The sequence below is a fragment of the Cotesia typhae genome, unplaced genomic scaffold, assembly GCF_013202065.1.
Source record: "Cotesia typhae breed Kobodo isofemale line unplaced genomic scaffold, CoteBio_Ctyphae contig_123, whole genome shotgun sequence".
Classification (NCBI taxonomy): Eukaryota; Metazoa; Arthropoda; class Insecta; order Hymenoptera; family Braconidae; genus Cotesia; species Cotesia typhae.
The window spans coordinates 3,355,603-3,377,419 of record NW_027423715.1 but is presented as its reverse complement, the minus strand read 5'-3'; the positions used below and the strand labels follow the sequence as shown (position 1 = coordinate 3,377,419).

The window sequence follows — 21,817 nt, the reverse complement described above, 5'->3', positions numbered from 1 at the left end:
ACTCGAGCGTCGCGGTCGACTCGAGCGTTATTAACCACGTAACGGCTTGAAAGACCGTATCTTTACTTGCCACCCGAATCCACGGGTAAATTATACCACCCGATACCCCATTATTTTATTTTACTATTCTGCTACAATTTTCGTCCTATCGATTCAATCCAATATTAACAAACTCAAGATTTTTTTTTTTTTTTTTTTTTAAGTCACAAGTAATTATTTTTTGTTAAATTGCAATAATCTATAATATTAAGAGAATAAGCAAAATCTTAAGCTGAAGTTGTGCCTTATCATAATTTCATATCATTCTCTCCAATAATCAATTTATGATGATAAGTATTTAGGCTGCATTAGAAAATACCCTATTTCTAGATACATAATTAAAAAGTGACCTTGTATCTTGTGAACTATCAACATTTTTTAAGATACAAGCTCATTCCGATGTCACACTCGTCAAGACCTTTCATTTAAGTACCCACATCATTTTTTCATATATTTATATATATATATATATATATATATATATATATATATATATATATATATATATATATATATATATATATATATATATATATATATATGTATATATGAAAAATATATGAAAAATTGACGTGGGTACTCAAATGAAAGCTTTTGATGTGTCTAACATCGAAATGAACTTATATCTTTAAAAAAGTCAATAGTTAACAAAGTACAGTACAATAAAACAAAATTTTATTTATTTATAGTTCTCACAGTGACTGCAAGGTTGCTAGTTAATTTAAAAAAATTATGGATTTTTTAATATTTAACAAAAGTTTCCATTGAATGTAACAAAAATTTTTTTTTTTTAATCAAAAGTTTCGATTAGATAAAAAAAAAATCTTATCATACGTGACAATGAATTTTTGATTATCTGGATGCACGTGTATGAGCTGAGAGCCCGGGGGATTCGTTTATTGTGAGTTCACACGATCCCAGTAAATTAACGAGTACATGCGAGTACTGTATTCCCACTCCTCTCATACATCGTGCATCGTATACACGTTACATTATTTCTCTCGCAATGTATGCATATCTATTCTCTTTATTTTTATTTTCATGTTTTTTCGATGATAAAAAAAAAAGCAAATAAGTAAATACTTGTTGATTAATCCAAAGAATTTTGAACTTAAAAGTAATAATTTTTTTGAACAACAAAAAAATTAAATTGAAAGTATTTATAATTTTTAATTGACGGTAAATTTCTTATTAAACAATAAATTTTAAAATATTGGATAGCAACAATTGAAATTATAAAAGAAATAATGTAGAAAGTGGTAATTGAATAAATTGAATAAAAGTATTAAGTATAAAATTTAAGTACATCATTGTACAGATTGTTGCGAGCGACTGTACACGCACGTGCTGAGATATAATCACGTGGAGGGGCTATCGTTACGCGTAAGATGGATTGAGCTCTAATACACTCTTATACTCCTCCTCTTCTTTGCATTGTATGTATTTAATATATTGTATGTATTGAGATGAGTATTATCCGTGAAAACAGCAAGAAAACAGCCAGAGTAAAAATAAATTCCAAATAAGACCTTTACCGACCCGGAAGATTTATTACCGCGGATAACACCAGACACTTACTACGTGATTTAAAATCAAACTTTTTTTATATTGTTATTATACTATTGCTATTACACGTTAACAGTAACAGGTATATCTGTAATAATTAAATTCCAATTAAGGAATTCATTTAACAAACTTAATTACCATCAATGCTTCTGAGATATAACAGTGATAGTAATGATAATAATGAAAGATAAATTGAACGATTACCCGGAATCAAGACTACGGTTTCAAAAGCTTGTAATTGTCTTCATTTATTTTAATTTTTGTTTTTAATTAATTTGTCGATCATATTTTACCTCTCTACTGTTTTATAATTAATAATAAAGAGTTATTATTATTATTTTAAGAATTAATAATAAAGAAAATTCTGATCAATTTTTTAGACAAAATAATTATTTAAAAAAAAAAAAAATTTTTTTTATTGTTATTATTTTCTAAAACTAATGTGCGGATTAAAAATGAATTTAAAACCCATAAAAATGGCATAAATTAAAGTCTTACGATAAGAAACTCTTAAAACTGAAAATAATATGAGTTGGGTAAAGTAAAAAGGATTTTAAAAGGCATTTGAAAAGATTTTCACCTTCTAGTAAAACTTTTCCTATCGTAGCTCAACTCCCACCGTCGAACTTATAACCCATTGAATTACCGTTGTCGGAAGTTAGAAAGTTTCCTCTATATTAACCGGCAAAGAGCTTGACGTCATTTCGTATCCGACTAACACTGTTTACCGTTCTGTTGATTCTCAAACTATTTTTCTCCGGCTAATATAAATTTATATACATCTATATAAATATCCTTCTCTCTTTCTCATACATCTCTATCTTATTTAATTCAATTCCCGGTCTGCTTAATGCAAACGAACACCAAACTTCCGGTCATTGAAACAAATCTCGGAGCAAATCTCTAAAATCATGTAACATTGTACTAGACAAGTTTTTATACAATAAATTACCGACTACTTAGACTTCAATACCGTAAAACATAAAATTAAGATATAATCACTCCTGGCTAAGGCAACAATTGTTTTTGTCTTAAAAACTAGCCTCGTAGTTTAACTATTTCTCAACAACTACAACCACATATATTTATCATTATATATAATATAATATATAAGTATACATGCGGTTATATACACAAAGTGTCTACATTGTTAGAGTCATTAATCAACTGCGTCCTCGATTTGTCATGTCCTTGTAATGATTTCTTTACTCGAATCATGCTCGGTTTTTACTTTGCATTCAACATTTTTCACATAACTGCTCACTAGTTAATTATTGAACGACCAATCAATAAATAATGTCATACTACCAGACCAATTAACTCCGTATTAATAATTCTTTGATATCCAGGGTAATAATAAATAATTATACCAGGTAATTGAATAATTAACATGAATTTTTAACTCCGACCAAAATTGTTTTGATAAAATAAAACCTGCCGCTATTAGCTATCCACGCTTTTTTTTTTTTTTTTTTTTTTATTTTAATGTCCTAAGAACATTAAAAGTATTTCTTTTATTTTTACTTTTTATTATCATAACAAGCCATATCAGTACACAGATAAGCCAACATCATTATCATTATCAGTATCATTATTTTTATTTATTACACCTATTATTATACACTTATCAGACAAAGTAAAAAAATTTTTTTAAATCAATCATTTGTCTAAAGGATTGAAGATAATAAAAATTTACAAAGACCTTTTTCATAAAAAATTCAATATGTTTTTTTTCTTATCTGCAATATTTCGCCTAAAACAATCAAATTTTAAATTTACAAATAATTATTTATCAGCAAGTTAAAAGTTGTTATGCCTCGTTGGTTATAATAATAATAATAATAATAATAATAATAATATAAATATATACCGACTATAATTATTTTAATTTGTGGAAAAACGTCAACGGATGACATAACCGCATTTGTGTGTTGTCGATATTAACTCATTTATTTCACAGCGGCTGTATATTGTAACAGATAAATATACAACTACATCTACGACTTGAATTGCCACAAATACATTCAATTCACATGCATCTATTCATCAAGTAACTTATTCCTATTATTATTATTCCAGCAATCATTATACCTATGTCTGCTTGATTGTATACACACAAACGGTTCTCACTAATTAAAGGGAGATACGAGCAACAGTTAATTAGGAATGTCATCGTAATCTAATACAATCGGAGCTAATCTATTATTTGGTCGTCGTGACGATCGACTCTATAAGCCTTATCGACGTTTTCGTAATCCCCACTGCGTCTGCTCAGGATAAATATCCGATATATAAACAAATCCATCAATTTTTTAAAGAAAGTAAATAAAAAAAAAAAAAAAAAAAAAAAAGAAAGGTTTAATTCCGAATTCAAAAATGAATCCGGGTGTGAAATCGTCCCATTTCGAAAGTAACTGGCTATCCCACTGTTCCTTCTCTTTCTAGAGGCTAGACAAATATCCAGGTACATTACTTATCGTGCTAACAAAACCCACCGTAATTTGCGGAATAAAAGACTGAAGTAAAAGCTTTATTAGCCAGGTAATAAAATAAGTAGACACTCGTGCAAAATTAAATACAAAATAATGCTCTCAAATTTTTCTCTCTGTAGAAATTATAGTCTAGTCTGCTCAGAGCTTGTATGGAGGTGTGTGGGTGAATAGAGGGAACCAAAGTGGAGATATTATAGATATTTTAGAGTAGAGGTTAGACTGGGCTCAGTGTTGAAAGATTTTAGGCAAGTAGAGAGGCCTTGGAATTATTTTAAATGGAAAGGAATGAAAGGAATAGAGGGAGAAAAAATAATAATAATAGTTATAAAAAGAGGAAGAATACCATTTGGGTATTTTGAGGGAGTTGATCCCTGGCATAAAGTATACCTGACATGAAAAAGGTGCTTAGGTTAACAGTCCCTTGATTATACAGATATGCGAATAATCTTGGTAAAGATGTAGTTGTAAAAGTACGTATTATATGTTGAATATACTATATTGGTGAAGGTGCACGTTGCTCTTAGTCTTCTTCGAGTTGTCTTTCAGGCGTAAGCGTCGGGAAGTAGAAAACACGTGGCGATTATTTATTTACGGAACAATCGAGAATTATCTTGTTATTGTTAACTCAAAGGAAATGTCGATGTATGCTTTTTTTGTTTAAGAGTTCTAGAGCTCAGTGAAGAACTGACAGTTAGTGTCTGAGTTATTTGGTTGACTAGCGAAATAATTATCGAGTGCGAGTGACAATCGGGAGATAGAAGCGTTTAAACACGTCCAGTGACATAGGTGCTATTGCTTTTGCTATGTAAGTACGATATACAACATTAAATATATAGAGGAGATGTAGGACGGACATACTACAGCGACGAGGACAAGGAGATTATCCTACAGAGCCAACATGTTCGATGTTGGGTTACCGGTAGGCGTTTCTACCGTCATTATAAATCAGAGTTAAACACGCTAATTATATCGGAGCGAAGTTGTATTAAGCTTATTCTCCTCGTCCTAGCCTGAGGCGCAGTCGAGTTACTTTCAGTGACTCTCAGTTTATTTTATTTCATAGTTGTGGATCTAGATTTTTATTTCTGCTTGCTTGTCTTTCTCAGAGGATGTTATAATTATTGTCTTTAGTGTTATCGAGCATCTTTCTTCCTTGATTTTTTTTATTGTTTGGATTGTTATTAATTAGATAATTTTCTTTATGAAAAAGAAGCTAGTTTTTATTCAAATTTTATAATTATAATTTTTTTATGGAAATTTTCGTCGGATATATTTTAAGTTGAAAGAATTTTTTTAATTTTTAAAAAGATATTAATAAATTTTCATTTTTTTGGGTCAAATAATTTTTAAATCTATAAAATTTGACTTAAAATTATTGAATCATTAAAAATATCAATTTTATTTTTAAAATTGATCAATTTTGAAATAAAAATTTTTTATTAGATAAATTTTAAGTCTAAAAAATTAATCAAATTTTCTAAAAATATATTAACGTTTTTTTTTTATAAAAAAAAAATTTTTATTGTTAAAATTATTTATTAGATAATTAAAAAATAAAAAACTTTAAAATTAAATTTTTTTATTCAATTTTAAGCATTAAAAAATTATATTTATAGTACAAATAATAATTAGTAATAAAAAAAAAAAAACAATAAAAATTTTTATATGTAGTTTGATGAGCAATAAATTGATTGAGAACCTCGGAGAATGTTTAATGGAACCTCGAGGCTCAATTCTCAATTCGCTGTGAATGCGTGTGAGTGCCTGTGTGGCACCGGGGGGAAGCGAGAGAAAGGGGCGGTAAAAAAAGGTGGTGGTTGAGTTTGCCTGCACACTGGCGAGGTGGAGTATAGTGGTGTTATACAGGCTTTCGACTGATAGACTAAGTGACGAGAAGATCTGCGGAGATAACGACCAGAAGCGATACGGGAGATAAACTGCTCCCGTGAGTGAATTACCTCGTATGAGTATGAGTTTCTGACTAGAAAAGACGATACTTACACACGACAGACACTTCATATTCACATATCTATACAAATATATATAAAAAAAATATTTCTAATCCATAGCTTGAGAATCCGAGATTTATATTGCCTTTCGTTGTAAGCCTTCATGTCAACTCGCTCCGAATTTATTAAATACTCCCAAGCATATAAATAAAAATTTACTAAAATATGCAAATGTATGCGAGAAATTATGCAGGAGATAAGGTTTTTATAATTTAAAACAGTCTAAATCTTTACACATAAAATGTTTAAGTATTTTCTGTTTAACTTGATGTTAAATATGAAAAAAAAAAACTCAGCAGTTTTTGAATAAATTGCAGTGGAAAAATTGCTAATTTTTTGTGTAAATTTTGGGGAAAAAAAAAAAAAAAAAAATTGAATAGGAAAATTTTGATCGGAAACTTACAAACATGTTTTGTAGAAAAGATACCGGGGAGCTCTAATAGGCCATTTTTAAAATCCATGTTCTCATACCGAGTTTATGCTTTTATGTAGTCTTAAAAATATATCGACAAGCACTAAATTTTATGAGCTAAAATTATGTCTCAGCTGCTGTAAAAATTCTTGAGAAACATTGAGATAACCATCTCTGAGACAATTGTCAGTTTAAATAGAATACAGTAAAAAGTTAATATTGAGTAATCAAACGGTACAAAAATTTACTCCAAAAATTTTTATCTAAACTTTGGATTTATGTAAAATTTTTTCAAGTTAATCAAAGAAATTTTTTATATTAAATTTTATCAATAGTTAAAAAAATTAATTTTATTCAATAAATTAACAAACAATTTAATTTATTAACACTTGAATATTTTTTTAAAATTAGATGACTTAATAAATTTTTATTTATACATTTAAATTAAAGATTTTAGAGTTTAGTTAAAGATTTTTTTAAATTTTTATTGAAAGTTAATTTTATTAACACTAACTAAATTCACGAATCTTTAATTCAATAAATTGAGAACCCCTGGCGTCCATAAAGCCCATTTGTCAGGCCGGAACAAACCAAAAATAAATCATTTAAATCCATGAAAAAATGAATATAAATCAGCGCTGATAAATTAGTATTATCCAACGTTAGTATATATTCATATTTATGCTTACATTACCCACATTCATATAAATATATATATATATATATATATATATATATATATATATATATATATATATATATATATATATATATATATATATATATATATATATATATATATATATAAAGCATATATTGCCATGTAGGTGCATGCAATGTGTATATCACCGTTCTCACGGTTAAAATTGCAAACAAATTCGTGCAGTGTTTCTATTCTCGCTGATACGTCCAGCACTAAATATTTGCAACTATATACGTCTAAACAAATATATATGTAGGTATGAATGTGCACTGGAGCGTTCCAGGACTTGTATGGAACGAGTCTCCGGGGAACGCGAGCAGGTACTGGCAAAAGCTCGACATAGCAATCGCGGATAGCTAAAGTCTGGAGTATTCTGCAGAGAACCTGATGTGTTCTGGAGGCAAAGTATTCTGTGCACGGCAAACACGTGCGCTTATGCACTGCACGTCTCACTACACATAAATATTTATGCTTCCACTGTAACTACAGGCAACTCACGATATACAGTGTACATACATCCAAAACCCACGTACACTTGCTTTCGTACCTATTCTATTATTTATTTATTTACATGCTTACATTTCGAATTGCATGTACATTTATACACACACTCACCTGATGCCTAAAAATTTTTATCTTAAAATTACCTCTCATTGCTTACTTGTATGCCGAGTAAATATTATTTAATATTTCATAAATGTTATCATCGTACAAACACAGCGTATTTTTAATTTATAATTATTATTTGAGTATGTGGACACACAAGTACACAGCTCGCTTTGATGCAGTATTTATGTAATTAATAATCTATATTATTAAGAGATTAAAAAAAAATCTTGTGTCCAGGATATAATCGTGATATGATAGAACCGGTTTTTTATTTTTTTTTTTAGAGAAAGTCAGTGTCATTGCAAAGGTCTTGACTTGAATTTGTGCCTTTTCATATATATATATATATATATATATATATATATATATATATATATATATCTAGATACATAATTAAGAAATGTATCTTGTAAACTATTGACATTTTTAAAGATATAAGCTCACCCCGATATTACACTCATCAAGACCTTTCATTTGAGTACCCACATCAATTTTTCATATATTTATATATATTATATATATATGTATATATGAAAAATTGATGTGGGAACTTAAATGAAAGCTCTTGATAAGTGTAACATCGGGATGAGCTTATATTTTAAAAAATGTCAATAATTAAGAAAGTCCAGTGCAATTTAATAAAATTCATTATTTCAATAAAACTAAATTTTATTTATTTATAATTCACAAATCACAGCAGTCTCATAGTGACTGAAAATTGCTAGCAATAATAATAAAAATAAAAATTGAAACGATCGTTAGCTGACAAGTTGATCGCCGAAGGCATTATTAACATAATGTTGATATTAAAAATACGGTCTAAGTCTGTCTTAAACGTCTGTCTGCATATGAGCCTGAGCACGAGCCTAGTTAAGTTATTAGTCATTATATTGTATATAATGTACGGTGTAGGATCCACAGTGAAATAATACTCATCGCGTAGCGCAGTGATCCCCCGGCCTCCTGGCAACGTCTGCTCCTATCGAGGCTGCTTAAGTGCTTGACAAGTACTTCCGGCAGACGTACGCTTAGCTTAGTTATTTAGTTAGTTATATGCTGTATGCATGTGTAATCCTGTGCTGGGCTCAGTTTATCGTTACTGTTTCCTCAGCCCATGGGTGTTGCTGACACGTAACGAGCGATCATCAACCCACCGGCTATGAGATTACGCTAATCTTTAAGATCATGCCTTTCTTTTATTTTTTTATTTATTGTTTACATTGTTAATCTCTTGAGATTGTGTTTTTATTAAATATAATAATTAAATTTTTTTATTTCTTGTTCAAAATTAATATTCTGTCCAAAATATCAAATTTTTTATAGAGAATTTAATTTCCTACAAAAAAGGTCTAATAATTTTTTCATATCTTTGATATTTAGCTTCATTAATGTACAAGTTTTATGTTAAATCCATGAAACAGTAGACAGAGAATCTGGATATATATATATATATTTGATTGAAGCGGATTTAGTTGAACATAAAGTATATTTTCATTCGACCGCCGTTGAATAATATTCCCCGGTACATTTGAGAGCCACATTTGCCGCTATTCGTTGAAACTTGAATTTCGCTATTGTGCAATTTCAACTATACAATATAACAATAACAATAAAAAAATAAATAATAATAATATAACCAAGCTGAAAGCTGTAAACCATAGTATCGTGCTCAATTTATTTTTAATATTTTTTTTACATGATTATTTACCACAAACTCCGTACTGAGTACAGCCACCACACTTTGTAACATCTCTCTGCAATGATTATTATTATTATTATTATTCATATCATTATCATTATTATCCTCATTTAAAAGTTTTGTTGACAATAAAGCGTTTACTCAGTTGTGAAATACCGAAAAGAGATAACAATTTATAAAAAAAATATTTTACTACGGATAGCAAATATCAAGTATAGTATTTTATCAGCACGAACAAACACTAGAGTACAGACAAACCATCTATGCAATAAAAATAATAATATTTGTAGACGGTTCTCGGTTAAATAAAAACGCAAATTACGAACGGTGAGTGGGTGAAGGCCGGAGTAACTGTTTATAGTTTTGCTGTTGCGTTAGACTAAAAAACCGAAATAGTGATAAAAAATTGGTCTTGGACATTAAGCTTATTGCCCATCAAATGCGTGTATGTTAATGTATAAAATAATAATAATAACGTAAGTAAAGGCAGAAAAGCAGCACAGCGTTTACGACAGCCGACGACGGTGCAATAAAGATAATGGACACCCGTCATACTATCATGGTATGCCAACTCGACCTGTTTTAACTCACCTCTGAGCTCCTCTCGTGTAACTCGTAACATGTAATATGTAATGTCGTGTGTACTGGGTATTATTATATTTGTACAGAGACCCTTGCCCCTCAGAGAGCTTCTCTGCCTCCAAGCTAATTTAATATCATTTCCGCTAATATTGCTTTGCTATTTTTCAATCCAAATATTTGTTAAATTATTGACAATTAGTATTTATTACTTTCAGTGCCACGCTTAATTGTAGAGAAAAATTAATTTTTTTTCTTTTATTCAAACCGCAGTTCATTTTTTACTATCTAAAACTATGTCAAGTTGTATTGCTTTGCTTTAATGGTTCTGTAACTCGATCCGAGATTAAAAATTTATAAAACTAAAGTTTGAGATAAAATTTTTGATAAAATCAAATTTTGTAAAAATAAAAATTTTTAATTGACGATAAATTCTTCGGTCAAATAATTGAACATTATAATTCAATATTAAGATTAGATACTTATTGATTAGAATTTATAAACAAGTATGTATCCTACATGAATAATAATTAATGAAGCGGTAAAGTTTTAACATATCAACCCGATAGTTTGGGAACAAACAATACACGCGACTTGTTCTCAGGCTTTCCCACCTGGCGTGCAAGCCTTCGAGAAATCAATTTATCTCCTTTCTCGTTTCTTATCTTTATCTCCATATCACACAGACATTACACATACCAGGCTTAGATTAACATCTCTTAATCAAAATCGCTGATGCGATATTCCAGAAATGATCCAAGATTTAAAAAAACTTCAGATCTAAATCAAAAATAGTGTTGGAGTTAACCGAATTAAGAGGCTTTTTATGAAGTTCAATACACCTGTCTCACTAATAACAAGCATATGTCGTAGAATAATACAATGCCGGCAAAGTAAAGAGACGATAAATAATTTATATTAGCAAACGTGGAAAGCGGAGTATGGCGAAAGGCAGTTTAAAGTTCCTTCATAGTTGAATGCCCACTATCCACTGTACGAAGTAGAATCCAACAATAACAACAACAAACTAAACTAGACTCAGTGTGGAATGGCTGGATTCAACTCAACAATTGACGTCCGCTACTACCTGTACCGTTCAACCGTTGTTAGGGCTACTTCACTTTATGCACCTTTGACCATAGCAAACGTCTCCACCGCCTTCTTCCTCTGGCATTCAGCTCCTTTACAAATAGAGCTCTTTGGTACAGAACGTAGTTCAAAATGTATGGTGTCGAGGTAGAAGCTTGACGTGATATGTTCACAAACTTTCCAATCAATGGACACAGACTAGACAGTGACGAGTCGTATTGGTATTTGTATTGATATTGCTCCAGCTGCTACTCTACAATTTCGGCCTAGCCCTATGTACACACTTTAACGGGATTTAAAATTAAATTTTCTCATCTGATCTCTAGGCAAATATATATTTTTATGGATTTTCAGTATTATTCGATGCTACAATCACAATTTTTATTAAAAATTATTTTGAAATGAATGACATGTAAAATTATCTTAGACCGTAAATTAATTTTTTTAATCAACAATCATCTATAAAAATTGATCATATTAATATATATATATAGCATTATTTGACAATATTTAATTTTATGACAAAACTTTAGTTTTATAATTATTCGACAGGTGGCGCATGATCGCCCAAATTTCTCCTAGAAGGAAAGTTAACTCTAAAGTATATAGTTTAAAAATAAAAATAACTTTTTAACTCTTTTAAGGAACTTATCTGGCATTGTTTTTGAAGTTTAATAAATTATTAATTCAATTTTTGCATAATTTAATAAATTATTTAGATAAAATAAAAAGTATTTTTTTTAAATTAAAAAAATGTATTGTTTTGATTTAACAATAGTAGCAATAACTCTAGAGAGTGTTCTGAAGTAAATAGTGGCAATACTGTGAATGAAAAGCAATCTCCAGTTAATCGGTTTAGAATGACCCGTGATTTAAAATAAAATTCGGTCAATTATGCAGAGCCCGTATGACACTAACACGTACATAAGATGTAACACCGTAGGGGCAACACATAATGCCATATCCTATCCAGTGTCCTAATACTTATTAAGGCTCAAATAAGCGAGCGAGCGTGAAACGGATGAGTGAACATGGCCACAGGAGCATCTGCCGCTTCGTGACTTTTGGGGTCGGCTCCATGTACTATACAATACTGTACTACTGTAATGTATGTGTAGTGTCTGTAATGTTCAATACATATATACAAATGTATGTACTTGTTCCTCGCCCACCGAGCAGCGCCATATAAAGAGCCTTTGAACATAGGGGATATCACGGAACACACCGAGCCTGAGTACATGAGGGACATCTCCAGCTTGCAGGCATATGGCGTATACGACCCGAGTTTTTATTACGAAAGAAAAAAAATAAAAAAAAAAAAACAGAACAGGACAGAATAACCGAGATGAAAGAAAAAACTAACCTTACTCTTCTCATTTCCCCTCGTTTTCATCACATGCCAGCTCTGGACTAAATAAATACATATTTCCATCTAGCACCGCTGTGTTGCTGTCGCGCTAGTGTCCACTGCTCAAATTAAATAGAAAAAGGATTGTTTTTTGCTTCTTTTCTTACTATATTTTTTTTTTACCGGTCGAGTCTTTATTGCAGACGCTGGACGACATTTTAACTCGCTGACAACCATTTTCTTTTGTCGGGTTGTCTTAAGAGTTTTTCTACAAAAACTTGAGTTTTTTTTTATTTATAGCTTGATTGAAAAGAAAAAATCTTAAATAATTTTGAAGAATATTTTATTACGAAGTAAAAAATTTTTATTCAATTAAAATAAAGCAATTAATTTGTTTAAACATTGAAATAAAGGTAAATACTGATATTATTTTATAAAAAAATTAATAAATTAAATTTTTTATTATTTTTTTTGCAGTATAACAAAAGATAAAGACTTTGAATTTAACTACTAGTTTCTTAACAAAAACAGGTGGCCAAAAATATATTTATATACTTAGGGTTCACCTCAGAATGAGTTTCTTGAGCCAAGTGTTTCATTTAATTTAACGTATCGTTAATACACTAAACTTTTGAAACAGCCACAAGTTTTAATGAACGAATAGTGTGTATACACTCACACTGAACTTGTTTTTACCGTACCGCCGATTATTAATGCAACGTATCATTAAAACTCTCACACACACACACACACACACACACACACCAACACTCAAGCCGTGTAAGTGGTTTTTATTCAGCTGGTGGTGCACTATTCTTCATACTTATAACTACCATATCGTATTATACATATACATTTACATTACACGCTCAGTTCATTCTTAAATAACAGCGCGGTGCATTTCGACAGAGCCAATTGTAAACTAAGAACAATATTACTACACTTTCAAGTGCCCATTGACTGGCTATTGTTTATGAGCTGCAGACGCTGCATTTTATGTCGCAGCACAATTCACTGCTAAATAAATATTCACATCAAATAACATTTGCTAGGCCCTAACATGTTTTGCTGTTCAAATTAATATTCTTTTTTTGTAGAGAATTTAATTTTCTACAAATAAGATCTTTTACCATTTTTTTATCTTCAATATCTTATCCGAAATAATAGTAATAATAATAATAATAATAATAATAGTGAAGTTATTTATTAATTATAATTGTTATTATTAATATAAGATAGAAAGATGAAAAAAAGCTGGTTTTACTTAAACTTTGAGAGTTGAAGTCGAAAGGAAGTAATTATTTAATGTAATGTTATCTTTGACATTGACATCTGTTAGATAGCTGTTTAAAATAAAAACACTTACCGAGCAAGTTAGTTATTATTTTATTTTAATAAGCTCGGAATAACACGATAATAAAAAAAGAAAGTTATCGTATCGTATGAATTTAATTGATTAATTAGTTTTGAGATTAACTAATAATGTATGTGGTATGAGAATGAGAATTAGGAGCTAAATAAGCCTTCCAATGAAGCTTTTTTGTAGTTTTTGTAAAAGTTATTCGCGCATAAAGTTTTAAAATTAACGCCGCGGTTAGATAGAGCACGAGAGAAGATAAAGAGAGAAAATAAAGAAAGAGACGTAGAGACGGAGATAGAGATGCGAGTCTATACTACATTTTCCGGCATAGCAGAGCTCGTCTGCGATCTATCTGATCTTCTATGTTGTGTGAGTAAGTTTGGTAGCGAGCCAAAATGCCGCCGGTTAAATTAATCGCTCTCTGACACGAATTCCACCCCAAGTGGGAATACAAATTTGTTAGCAAACCTAGAGGAGACGAATAACTGGTTGAGTATTTTCTTGCTACCCGTGAGAGCCATCTGCTTTTAAAGATTAATGAATCCTAAATTTATATCCGATTCACTCAACAATTCGAATCTGCCCGGGATTATCTGCTCTGTATCTTGTCAATTATATGTCTTTTCAACCAAACATAAGTATCCTCGTCACTGATTTTGAGGAAACATTAAAGATGTGTCGGAATTTATGATACTTTATTTCTGACTGATTATTTTTTCATAATTTATCATTTTTTCCTCAACTTGTCAATAGAAAAATTGACGTCAGAGTTTCTCAATATATACTTTTTATGGCAGATATTTTAACAGATTTTACTCGACTATAAAAAAAGTAAAGACATTTTAAAACAAATTTTATTTTTCAAAATATCAATTGAATTTAACGAAAAAAATTTCTTGATGTTTCAGATCCGAACTGATGGAGTCATCAGCGTGGCATAGCTCTGCAGAGCTAGAGAATGCCTAAATGGATAACTGGCAAAGCACCCTACGGATTGATAGCTGTGTTTTTTTATACAATTGAGTGATCAAGCAGTGATCGTGGATAAGTTTTATCAGTGGAAGTGATGAATTACAGTTAGTGTGGTGTCTGAATAGTGGATTAGATTATTTTTAAGGTTTGTTTAGGTGTGAGCTATCAATAGTTTGTGGATAATATAAGTTGGTAGAAGGTACAGTGTCGAGACGGAGTTTTTAAGTGTCGTGATAGTAACAACGAGTTTTAGTCAGTAGTTGTTAGTTGAGTTGTAGAAGAGAAAGAGAAAGAATACCAGTAGTAACCAGTTAGGGTGTGTAGTAACCGGCGAAAAGTAATGTGTTCGATGGACGAGGAGCGTCTCGCGGGCGGTGGTCCGGGTTCAACTACTCCAGGCAGTGGATTAAGCTCCTCGCCGAAGAGACAACACCTCGAGTCCTCGGTGTACAGGCTGGCGGGCGCCGAGGAAACGGTTCCAAGGGCATGGCGACCACGCCAATAGGCGGTCGCCTCCCTAACGTTAACCGCAAAGGAATTTCGCCGAGCTTGGCGGTACCAGCCTCATCAACATCCTCGTCGACATCATCAACAGCATTATCATCATCATCCTCATCAACGACAACTCCAATATCGTCAACATCCTCAGCTCCAGGTCAGTCTTCATCGCCTTCTTCGAGCGGTAACGGGCCCAATAAACGTGAGAGACCGAGCAGGGAGTATCATCAGCAGCAGGGCGACCGGTTGGTGGGACGTCGTGATTCGAAAGCAAGCACAGTGGCTGCTAACGTCGGAGAAACGGACACGGACACGGCCACGACAAATGTGACCAACAACTTTGAGTACGACGACAATGAATGGGACATTGGCATAGGCGATCTGATAATCGACCTCGATGCTGACATAGAGAAGACGAGGGACGAGAAATTGAGCTCGGGAAACGGGATGGCTTCTACGCCTGCCTCGGCAGCAGCCACGAATAATCAGAACCAGAGTCACCAGTTACAGAGTAACCAGCACCAGGTTAACAACGCTGTTCCCCACCAGAACTCTTTGCCTTTGTCGGTCGGTGGAACCGCGCTCTCTAACCAGAACAACCAAACTCAGTCTTGTTCATCGTCCTCGTCGTCGTCCTCCTCAAATTCATCGTCGTCGCCGTCCTGCGGCGGTAATTCTAACTCCGGGCTAGCCTCCTCCGGGAACCAAAACGCTAACAATACCAACTCTAACAATTCTAGCAACAACAACAACAGCAACAACGCTAATAGTAATAGTAACTCTAACGGTAGTAATAACTCTAATAATAGTAATAGTAGTAGTAATAACAGTAGCAATAGTGGTAACAACAGCAACAGCTTGGTGAACAACTCCGGTTCCGGGAACAACCAGAACATAGGGGGTGCCACCGGCAACAGCTCGAACGCCGGGAACGGAACAGGAGGCAAGCAGCCGAGTTCTGTTAACGCGGTTCACATAAACTCCGGCAATCCCGGAAAAATGGCTGTTGAACACTCGGCCACCGTAGACAAAGGCCTCAAGATGAAGATCAAGCGAACCAAGACAGGAACCAAAACCAGCGAGACTAAGCACGAAATTGTCAAGTCCAACGAAATAAATGGAACCAGTTCCAACCAGGACGGGAATGGTAACTCCACCTCGTCCAACTCTTCGACGTCTTCCTCGGGCTCTTCGACGTCCTCGAGCTCCTCAACCAATTCCCAGAACTCTGATGTTCCTACGGGGAACTCCTCTTCCTCCTCTAACAAGTCCAAGCCACATTCCCCGGCTTCTGGACCCCCGGCATCCTCGACGGTGGGTTCCAAAAGAGGCTCCAGTGGTCATAGGAGGGACAAAGCCAGAGACAAGCACGAAAAGCCCCAGAGCAATAGTCACGGGCCCCAGCAGAACAGCAAACCCGAGATGAACGGAACTGCCAGGCCGGTGTCTCAGGGCCAGAATTCCACGGGGGCTGGTGCCCAGTCGCAGGGACCTACTCCCGCAGCGACTGCTCCTCAGCAACCTCAGGGTCCACCACCCAGTTCTAGGACTGGGTTCCCAGGAGCTCAAGGTGTTGGTCCTCCTGCAATCAGCGCTGCTGCTCCTTGTCCTCCTCCTAGTCCAGCTTCGGCGACTGCTGCTGGTTCCGCCGCGAAACCAGAGCAGACTAAAGTCGCTGCTGTTCCTGGGCCTACTTTGAACACGAGTGTCGACGAGGCTATGGACACAGCTGCGTGTAGTTCGCCGCCTATAAAGAAGATGAAGACGTCGAATTCTGAGCCAAAGGTAAGGCTTTTTTAATTTTTTTATTATTAAAGTACTGCTGTCTCATTTAAAAACAGACTTTCCGAAAATTTTTTTATCAATTTAAAATGTCAATCTCTTATCTTGTAAGAAATTTCTATTTCTGTGCTTTGAAATGAGACAGCCGTAGTATTTCAATTGAAAAAGAAAAAAAATATCCATTAGCACCTTATCTTATCGCCAAACTATCGACCACTGAGTAATGAACCTTCTTCATAATTTTTCCCAAAAATAATCTACAAATTGACATAAAGTATTCCAATTACCAAATGAAATAAATTTGTTAGTTTATTTAGTATCGAAGATAAAGGCCGGTGGATACTCAAGTGTCACCACTTGGTGGTTTTGATCACCAACAATACATTCACTTAAAAACGTCCACTTAAAGTCACATTTAATAGCAATGGCAAACTCCAATTTACCTCTGGCTGGAGTACTTATAATACAACCGCCAATTAATTTAATCGCTTTAACGACTACCACTGAAATATTTCCTATTGAAGATAATAGACTTGCTAGCTAGAGGTTCCTGTTATATTACTGCCTGTGGTGTTCTAATTACAAATCAACCTCCAAATGTCCCCCCTGTAACAAATATCAGTATAACATCTCTATATTTTTATCGACACCCATTTATTTTTTATCTCTATTTCATCGCCGTCTACTTTTTCCGTGTTTTTTTTTTTTTTTTTTTATTTTTTATTAAAATATTAATTCACGAGGATTGTGTGACAACATTGCCGAATAGCCGGGGGTTGATTGGGGTTGCTCAATGACGAGGGACAAGCACCAACACCGAAGCACATAGATACACACAATAGCAGCTACATGCACACACGCCAAGTAAAATTGGGTGGCAAGGGAAAAGGCAGCAGCAGGAGCAGTAGCAGCAGAAATAGTGGAGCTGCAAGGGAAGCTCGGGGCAGCTGAGTCGAGGGGTTGAAATCAATACTCTGCGGTCTCCGCCCCCGCGAATACAGGAATGAATACACGAGCAAACACTAGGGCGAGACTACACCAAAGTCCAGGGGGTGGAAATTTCCTCCCCTTTCCTCCTCATTCTTCCCGAGCTACTCCACAGTATTTCACTATTTTTCCTCCCTTTCTTCACTGCGAACCCTCTCGGGGCTCCTACTCTTTGTCCCTTTGTTTCTTACTCACTTTTCTCCAGGAAACTCACGGAAAACAGCGACACCGACGTAAAAGCTCTCTCCAAATTAAATACCTTCCGTTCGAAGCGAGGAAAAGACCAAGACCAAGAACGAGAACGAGGTGTTCTTCAAAACACTTGCTCACTTTATTCTTCTGGTCATATATTTTTAATGCTTATTTTCTCGCACCTCCAGATATTTTCACGTAATTTGTTTCTTTGCCTTCATTTTTGGTTGGGTTTTTATTTTCAGGCCAATAATATCTTTTTGTTGCTTAGATAGAAAAATTTTCCGGGTGATAAATTTTGTTGGTGAATAGTAATTATACCCAGAGAATTAATCACACTAATCGATTGAATCTATTCAAGTATTCGCGGTTGGCAATTTATCTAACGGTGTTTAACCTCGCATTAGCTAATTGCAATCTATTCCGCTCAAGATTTAATTAAATTAAGAGCTTGAGCACAAAAATTATTCACTGAAATAATGTTAAATCAAAAACATTATATTTTTATTTTAGTTTTTTTTTACGATCCAATACTTAAAATAAAAATAAAAAAAAAAAAAAGAAACAGAATCTTTCTCAAATTTTATTAATAAAATAATAATTAAAAAATTTTGTAAAGTTTTCTTTCTGATAATTAAATTCTCGATAAAAAAAAAGCTGCGATCAATATTATAAATAAAATTAAAAGCGTTAAATTTTTCAGTTTAATTTGATTACCAACAAAAAAAAAAAGATTGAAGCTTCGACTTTTAGGATCTGTACATAACGATGTCTTCGGCGTTACAAACGCAATATTGATCAAAAGTAAAATAATAATTGAGTAGTTTTACACACATACGCTCAACCTAGAACAAAATAGCCAGTTGCTTTTCTCCCCTGATATTTTTCCCCTTGTATTTTTTTACCACACCACACCCTTCGGCAAACTAACGCTATTATTCAGCTTTGACATACAAAAATAAACATTCCAATGGACTCAAACATTAATACGTAATAAAAAACGTATGAAAGTATTGCTTTTACTGTATTAGTATTTATTTTGAGGTTTGAAAGTATTTTTTTTTTTATTTTTTAATGCACAAAGGCGCTCCGAAACAACAAAAATAATAATAATTATTATTAAAACACACGAAGATTCTTTAAAAATATAAAATATGAAACACAAAGGGAGCTCTGCCGGCGGGCGAGGTGAACTTAAATAAAGGACCAGAGACAAGTTTGTCCTGAAGGGAAATGTTAAATTAGCACACAGCAGTTGGGCAATGCGTGCACCAGAGGAACAAGGATACAAGCTCAAATATTACGACTATGAATATATGAACAAACGTTAGAGAAAGAAGAAAATAAAAGGACAGAGAGAGAGAGATGTAGAATGTAGATAAAGTTGGTGGTGCTTTAGCTTTGACTTTTAGCTTTTGCTCCAGCGGGTGGGTTAGATGCTTTTGCCTTTTCACTCTTACTTTGCTACTTGTCAGAGTTTTGTCGTCGTAGTCGGCAGCAACAGCCCCTTTACTTTCGACGAGGGTTCCCGTGCCGATTACAGTAATTAACCGTCAGTTCTAATTAAAATGGCATCCTGAAGCGCCATTCCGGATCGACGTTTTCATCAGCAGACGATCGGTACTGAGCTAAAGGAAGGGAAACTTAAATAATTCATTTACGAGGGTAAGATAATAATAAAAATACGACTCGGGGAAGATTGATTAATTGCGGATAGTATCAAAATTAATCGAATGGACGATATTTCTTATTTTATTTTCTTTCCAAGTATTGTTCTAGTTAATTTGTTTTAATTGGGATTAATTAACTTTTAAATTAATATTTTTGGAATTAACAATGTCAAAAATAATTAAATTAAATTTTTTGTAAATTTATTTGCTCGATTTTAATTTTGTCCAAAAAATTTTTCAAATCAACGAATAATTGTTCAATTAAATTCTTTTGATATTTTTTCATTTAATTTATAAAGACACAAAATTTTTTTATTCTTTTAATGATATAAATTTACAAACTAAATATCAAAAATAATAATTAAAATTGCAAATATTTTTTTCAAGCGTTTGAGGTATTTATTTTTTTTATAACAGAGAGATGCATGGTTTTGTTCTCGTGTCGATTTTCCACGTGACCTCTTTATCGATCCATAAACTTTTAAAAAGTGCTGAATGTACTGCCGGTACGGGAACATAAAAGCCGAGCGGAAGTGTTGATAGTGAGTTGAGACTTTACAGATTATCTCTTACACTCAAAAGTACTTTTTCAGCTCTTGACAACTATTTGATGACTAAGACTCGCGACTTAAAACTTTTATTCTTATTTGTGACTTGTCAAGATTTATGTTAGCGATAGATATATTTCTCCAGCTAACTGGCTCGGTACTTACTCTCATTTCTTCCGAGAGTGATGCCGCCGTTAGTCAGCCTGAAAACTGAGTTTGATCGCGTGCAAATGTGCCTCTCGCGTGAGCTCATATTTTATTTCCCCGGTCACTGGCACGGAATTGATGTATTTCGATATCAAATATTATAATAGCGATACGTATTTCATTATTTTACTTCTCGGCTTTAAGTTTTCGATAACAGTTAATTAAATATTTTAATTTACAATAATAATAATTATTATTAATTCTTTTCATGCAAATATTTAATGTTTAACCTCTTAATGTTCTGTTGATCTCAAATTTTTATTACTTATCCTCATTATGTATTCATTTGCTTCCACAATACACTGTTGAATTAAATGCTCGGTGTGCTGAAAGTAATTCGGTGTGAAAGTCTCACTAAACACGCTGTTTTATTTTATTTTACTCAATGTAGGGAAAATATTTAACGTCAGCGATCAGGAATTAATATAATTACTTTTAATATTATTTTTTTTCAATTTAAAATCAAAATATTGATACAAAAAAAAATTTTTTTTTGCCTTAAATTTAATATTTTGAGGAATAAAATTTTTTAAAGATTTATTATTTTATCTCTCCGTTAATTTATTACAATAATTTTTTATTTTGTTTTTAACTAAAAAAAAATTTTTTTTTTATCCAAAAATTGACATTTTTAATAAACTAACTTTTAAAAATTAATTACAATTCATAACATATTAATTAAGTAGAACAAAAAACACTCTAACGGAATTTAAAAAGTTAAAATTCCCCCCGGATGTTCGTTTATTATCTTTTTGCATTATGTACAGTTTTAACTCACCCGAGTAGAGTAAAGTGTCTTTACTTGGCACAGGTAATTATCGCCGTAGTTTGAACGATTAACAAGTTAGCTCTCTATTTAAGTACTCCTCTACATTTCAGATAATAAAATATAATTCAACAGAATATAATTTCATCGTCTCTAATTATTTTATCAGTATACCCAATTGGTATATATAAGTATCTGGATAATATCAGCTCAAGTATTACGGTATTAATTTAATTAATAGCTGTAGAGAGTACACGCTGCAGGGGAATCATAATTCACAACGATCAAAG

At 32.7% G+C, this 21,817-nt stretch overlaps 1 protein-coding gene across 4 annotated transcripts in view; it reads left to right on the top strand.

The window, feature by feature from the left end:
* The window catches only part of LOC141537276 (uncharacterized), a 78,913-nt gene that overhangs the window by 30,049 nt on the left and 27,047 nt on the right, over positions 1-21,817 (top strand). For 3 of the 4 annotated variants that reach the window (XM_074258184.1, XM_074258167.1, XM_074258175.1), the window contains exon 2: positions 14,814-17,160. In XM_074258184.1, the coding sequence (XP_074114285.1) occupies positions 15,364-17,160 (1,797 nt within the window). In that variant the 5' untranslated portion in view covers positions 14,814-15,363. Of the gene's footprint in view, positions 1-4,669; positions 4,903-14,813; positions 17,161-21,817 lie in introns of those variants that run through there. The other variant, XM_074258180.1, reaches the window with a different exon arrangement.